The sequence below is a fragment of the Sinocyclocheilus grahami genome, unplaced genomic scaffold, assembly GCF_001515645.1.
Source record: "Sinocyclocheilus grahami isolate Dianchi unplaced genomic scaffold, SAMN03320097.WGS_v1.1 scaffold4.1, whole genome shotgun sequence".
NCBI classification, from domain to species: Eukaryota; Metazoa; Chordata; class Actinopteri; order Cypriniformes; family Cyprinidae; genus Sinocyclocheilus; species Sinocyclocheilus grahami.
This window is the reverse complement of record NW_015505183.1, coordinates 2,555,278-2,561,168: the sequence shown is the minus strand read 5'-3', so window position 1 is coordinate 2,561,168 and position 5,891 is coordinate 2,555,278. Positions and strand designations below refer to the sequence as shown.

At 39.6% G+C, this 5,891-nt stretch overlaps 1 protein-coding gene across 1 annotated transcript in view; it reads left to right on the top strand.

Moving 5' to 3' along the window:
- The window catches only part of LOC107583384 (glutamate receptor ionotropic, delta-1-like), a 279,097-nt gene extending 275,870 nt beyond the window's left edge, over positions 1 to 3,227 (top strand). The window contains exons 15-16 of the mRNA XM_016269581.1: positions 682 to 877; positions 2,557 to 3,227. Coding sequence (XP_016125067.1) covers positions 682 to 877; positions 2,557 to 3,153 — 793 coding nt within the window. The 3' untranslated portion in view covers positions 3,154 to 3,227. The remainder of the gene's footprint in view (positions 1 to 681; positions 878 to 2,556) is intronic.
- The last annotated feature ends 2,664 nt before the right edge of the window (positions 3,228 to 5,891 follow it).

The following is a 5,891-nucleotide window of genomic DNA, read 5'->3' as shown; positions in this document are numbered from 1 at the left end:
GTAGCTTTCTGCATACAAACATCCCCAATTTGCAATATCACTCAATTATACTACTTCTGCTGCTTCTGCTAGGTTGTTAGGGCAAAGGTTGTACCTGGATCCCTAAACTAAAGTGTGTGCAGTGAGAAAGCCAGTGACTTATTGACTTATGTTCAAGTGTTCTGCAGTTACTCTTCCGTCCTTGTCTCCTCTCCTTCTCTCTTTTCCCTTTGGTGATATCTTGAGCTGAGGCAAGCACGTTGGTGAGAGCAATAGCTCATAAACCACATATTATAGTTCAGGAACGTTGATTGTCGATAACATAGTATTACATTTTACAGACATTGTTGAATAATAATGATCAGATATCTGTTTTATGACTACCATTTGTCAACTGCTTGAAATTTGACTGGATTTGAATTAACAGCACATAAAGAGATAAGATCTTTTACTAGCTTTCAGACTATATTGCTTTCACCAACCAGCTCCTTGTTCTTGCTTTAAGGTGCTCAGTCTGCCGTATTCCTGTACAATTTGAGTGTTTCTTTTGTGTATGGTTTTGTTTGGTTTATGATACACTGTAAGCAGGGAGTAATTGGAGCTCTGGCAAGCAATAAGAACCACACGATAACCAACTTTACACATTTTACGTTTTATATCCCTCTCTGTGTCTTCTTATTGCAATTATATGCCAATGTCTAGGCAGTCACGGGTTCTCTGTGGTCTCATACAGGACACTAAGGGCTGCACTCTGGAGATGGCGTCTGGGTCATTGGCATATAATGAAATTGCAACTGCTGCAGGATGCACACGGGACGTTTGGCCAGAGAGAGAAAGAGACTGGGAAGACACGCAGGCTTTTTACACAGGTCAGCCGAGACCTGAGCAAGGAATACCTGTCAGTGGGGTGAACAGGGCTTGACAATGTAGAGTCATTTAGAGGAAGGACAAGCGTCCTCCTGGAGTGGGTTAGGATTCCAGATCAATCAGATTATATATGTGGGTGGAGAAGTATTTATGACTCACTCATGCAAAGAGAACTAACTGATGACAGAGACACAGGCAGAGTCAGAGACATTAATTCATCCATGTTGTGTGGATTAATAAGTACTTTCTGTTTAGAGTGATGATTTTACTCATGGAATCTCTTTGCCAAAGCAGCACTATGTGTGCCTCTCCCACTGTGTGCCTCTCCATTTCGCTCCACATACTCAGTAATAAGTACTTTCTGTTTAGAGACTGCAAAGTGATGATTTTATTCATGGAATCTCTTTGCCAAAACAGCACTAACTGGAATCCCACTGTGTGCCTATCCATTTTGCTCCACATACTCATCATATTCATCATCTGATTGTCATCCATCAGATCACCCATTCAGTGGCCACACTGATGTCCCAAAATATTGCAATCTGGAATCCAAAAGGAGACTGGCCTCCAGTTGTGTTGTTTGTCACAGCTGTAAGTGCCCCAAATTGGGTGTATTTTAATGGTGAATTAATGCATTTTTAATTAGAGCCACATTCAGACTTTCTACTACAGCTGCATGAGCTCTGCAGTAATTATCTCTTCATTGATCTTATGACTCAGAAACATAGTCTCATAATGTGACACCTCTAATTACCCATAAACGCTACAAAACTGTAGAATATACAGCTGATTCGCTGGTATCGACCGTGCTAGAGACCTAAGACCTCTGCAATTGCGTTAAAGGACCAGTTCACCCAAAAGTGAAAATTAATTTACTCGCTCCTGTGTCATTCCAAACCTGAATGGATTGCTTTAGCTGCGAAACACATAAGAAGATATTTTAAAGCATGTTTTTGTCCGTATAATGAAAGTCAGTGGGGTCCAAAATCATCTTTTGTGTTCCACGTAATACAGGTTTGGAACAACATGAGAGTGAGTAAATGATAACGGAATTATTTTAACGGAAACTATCCCATTAAATGGAAAGGATGTATTACTGAACTGACTTGCATAAAACAGAGAAGAAGAACAGTGATTAAAAGAGTAGTCCTGGATGTAACAGTTATCGGTGTTGAATGAATGCTTGACAGTATCAAGTTCATCCTCCTCATTCTATTATGGAGGATGCATGGCATGAGAATTAAATGACTGTGTGGGAAAAAATGTAAGCAGTTAGCAGCCTGTCAATGTTGGCTTGATTCTTTCATTAAGGGGCACGCCACGGCATCACTGACGCATGACCGAAGCTATTTCACGGCAGTGCGTATCAAAGAATGAAGAAGGCTCCTTTCAAGGCTCCTCTGAAATAAGCCCGAAACACTGAAGCACCAAAGCATGTGTTTGCAATTAAATTTATGGCCCATGTTTCCCTGCACTCACTCTCATTTGCATCAGTGATTTCTCTAATTTCGTAACTTTTCCGATATGAAGCTTTTTTTTGCAATTCCGACCTTTTGCTTGCTGGAGCGGGTGGGAGTAGAGATGGATTTTATTTTATTTTTATAAGATTATTCTGTGCTGTCAGTAGTACGCTGTGTAATTGGTATCATTAATCAGAGCTGATGTGATTGTTGGAGCCCCTGGTAAACACCTTCTGCTCTTTTCTAAAAGATTGCACACACTTCCACGTCATTTTCATTCACATCTGTTCTTGCTCCAGTGCCCGTCCACTTTTCATTTCTCGCTTATTCTTTCTTTCTTGCCTTTTTCCACCCCACAAATCAATTCCCACCCTTTCATCTTCCCCTCGCCTTAGACTCTGTCTCAATCTCCCTGTTTCTTTGTCATTGCCAGGACAAAGAGGTGAATCTGGAGCAGGTTCACCAGCGTTTGAGTGGGCTGATGGAGGACGATCTGGCACACAAGCAGCTGCCAGGTCAGTCTCTGGAGATCTCTGCCCTGGACATGGGCAGCATGCGGCCACAGCAGAGCTCCCAGGAAGCCATGAGAGATTTCCCCCCTGGGGGCCTGTCCGTGACTTCCTTCCTCCAGGAGGGTCCTGGGGTCGGCCGCGTGCCCGGACGGAGCCTCCCCCTCCCTCTCAGCAGTTGCACTCTGCCACCCTCCATGCGCTGCAAACACCGGGCGCCCAACGGAGGCCTTTTCCGCCAGAGCCCCGTAAAGACACCGATGCCAATCTCTTACCAGGCAATGCCCAGGGGACCCATCCCAGAAGCCATTGATCCAAGCCATGGGACCTCTATTTGAGCAACCGGTCTGAGCGTTCTAAAGACTGCCAGCCAGCCAATCACAAAAACCAGGTTTGGACCAGGTCTGGTTGCATTTATACAATTACTTACATACAAACAGATATGGAGAGCTCTTTTTTCAGTACAGATACATACGACTGTGAGACGCTGACTTTCCTTGCCTGTACATATTTGTATATAATGAGAGACAGCAGTGAAGTCAAAAGTGTATTTTGAATATTCATGATTTTTTTGAAGTTGAGTTTAAAAGAAATAATTACCTACAATACAGACTGTTTGAATGGCTTTGTAAATTTTGTTCTAAAATAAAAATGAGAATTCCTTGTGGATGTTTTCTAAGTGCCACTTTAAAGATTTTCATTTGAAGTAGAAGAGATGGGGAGAAAACAACTGAAAGAGAAAATCTGTTAACCTTTTGATCTCATAATTTTTTGTTCAATATAAAAGAAGCTTTGAGAAATGAATCAGAGAAACTGCAGGTTTGTGGAGGCATCGCTCACGTAAGGTTTGATCCCAATGAACAAAGTTTTAGTAGCAGCTCTTCATCATATAATCTCAGAGTGTGTATGGAGGCTGAAGCTGTTTTAGCCTTTGACAGCCGTGTGTACAAAATCATCTGTAGACTAGTACAGCATACGAGACACTCGCCTTTAATATCAAATACGTTCTAAAAGGGAGACGTATGTACTTTATATGTACCTGAAATTCTGCATACTCGTACGTAATGGCTACATTTGAGTCTTTTTATAGTGTACTCTAAACAGAGAGAGAAATATTAACAGATCAATATAAACTATGTTGCTTCTCTTTAGCAGAAAACGGAACAATATAAAAAATCTTTCTTTATCCTGTTCCTGAAACCAGTATTGATTTTGACATGCTGATGGAAAATCACCATGGTGTTTGAGATTCTTTTGGTTAAAAATAAACACTTTTGCACCAAATCTTTTATCCACTTTATCTTTTTAAAAATGTAAATAAGTTTGAATTCAACTCAATGAATTCAACTCACAACTACATTAATATAGGTTAAAATAAATGCATGATTGTTAATAATATTTCTTTGTGATGCAATAGCTATTGGTCAGTTCTAAAATTTTAAATGTTAAAGGTATTCAAACGTTTGGGGTCAGTACTTTAAAAAGTATCACAGTTTCTAAAAAACCATTTAGCAGCGCAACTGTTTTCAACATTAACAATAGAAAGAAAGGTTTCTTGAGCATCAGTTCAGCATATTTGTATGATTTCTGAAGGATCATTTGACACTGAAGACTGGAGTAACGGCTACTGAAAATTCAACTTTGCCATCACAGGAATAAATTACTTATAAAATATATTAAAATTTAAATATTATTTTAAATTACAATAATATCTCACAATTGAACAGTTTATACTCTATTTTAGATCACATAAATTCAGCCTTGGTGAGCATTAGACTTCTTTCATCAACATTAAACAATCTTACCGACCCCAAACCTTTGAACAGCAGTGTACAGTATGTAGAAATTAGCATTAACCTAGAATTAATTCATGATACCCAATGCCTAATAGACAGATTGATCGATAAAGAGTGATATATTTGTACTAGAGTGCAGTTCTTCACTGTTACTCAAACAAATGTTTTACCTGTTTCATTAAGACTGTATCCAGTATATTAAGGGGATAGTCATAAAAGATACGATTTTAAAATGTTAAAGATCTCATAAAAGTGATGGCTTGCGGTGTTGTGGTGTCCCCAGGCTTCATCTTCAAAATAATTTTCCATCTACCTCAAATACTTAATAATGATCAACAACTGATATTACCCTGCAGTCCAAATCAATGGAAGCATTAATTTTTCGTTTTCAGATGAACTCTACATGACTATTGATTTTCAGAATCCTCTTGGTGTGTGCTTAGTCAAATCCAAGTATTGTTTCTTATTCCCACTAATGAACACAACCAATAATTATTTTTTTGACCAGCTGCTTTATGCTCCTCACTTTGTCACTAAAGACATCTATCAGATCACCGCAGGCCAGGGTTTACATTCAGTGTGTTGCAGGGATAACACTTGGCAAAATATCTCCAAAGTCAAGCAAAATAAAAAGGTCACGGTAGTGCCCAGAGTCCCTAAGGCTACATGAACATATCGGATTTCAAGTGCTCAAGCCCTTGAGGTGTTTGTCAGGTGAACTGACTGCCGATGCCCTCTCTGTCCCTCCTGCCAGCTGTGTCAATAGGATCTAGGGCACCACATGGATGCCATGACTGACCCTTCAAGGGAAGAAGACATTAAAGCATGTTGTGTCAAAAGTTACACACCACAGCACACATACTAAACACTATAAATCTGCCTAGCAATGGGGTTGACTGTGTAAGATTTTTTGGAAGCCTTTAAAGAATACAATGTATCATTTAGCTTGTGGTTTCACTAACATATTTGTCCATGTCTGGGTGATCCTTTTCATCTCAGGCTTTCATTAAACCATAAAAGGATGTATCGAATTCAGAGTCCTAGCATCCATGAAATGCTACATGCCCTGAACACAGAATGCAGACTACATTTTTATGCTATGCATAATTTGTGAGATGTTGTTTCACAGCATGTTCTGAAATGTTTGGCTCAACTTCTAGCTTAATATGATCTAAAAAGTCGAAGCCTGTCATATTTACATTTGATGAAAAGACCTCATCTGGCTGGCATTGCTAAAATCATGCTAATATTGCCACTCACTGCAGATCAATGTACTGATG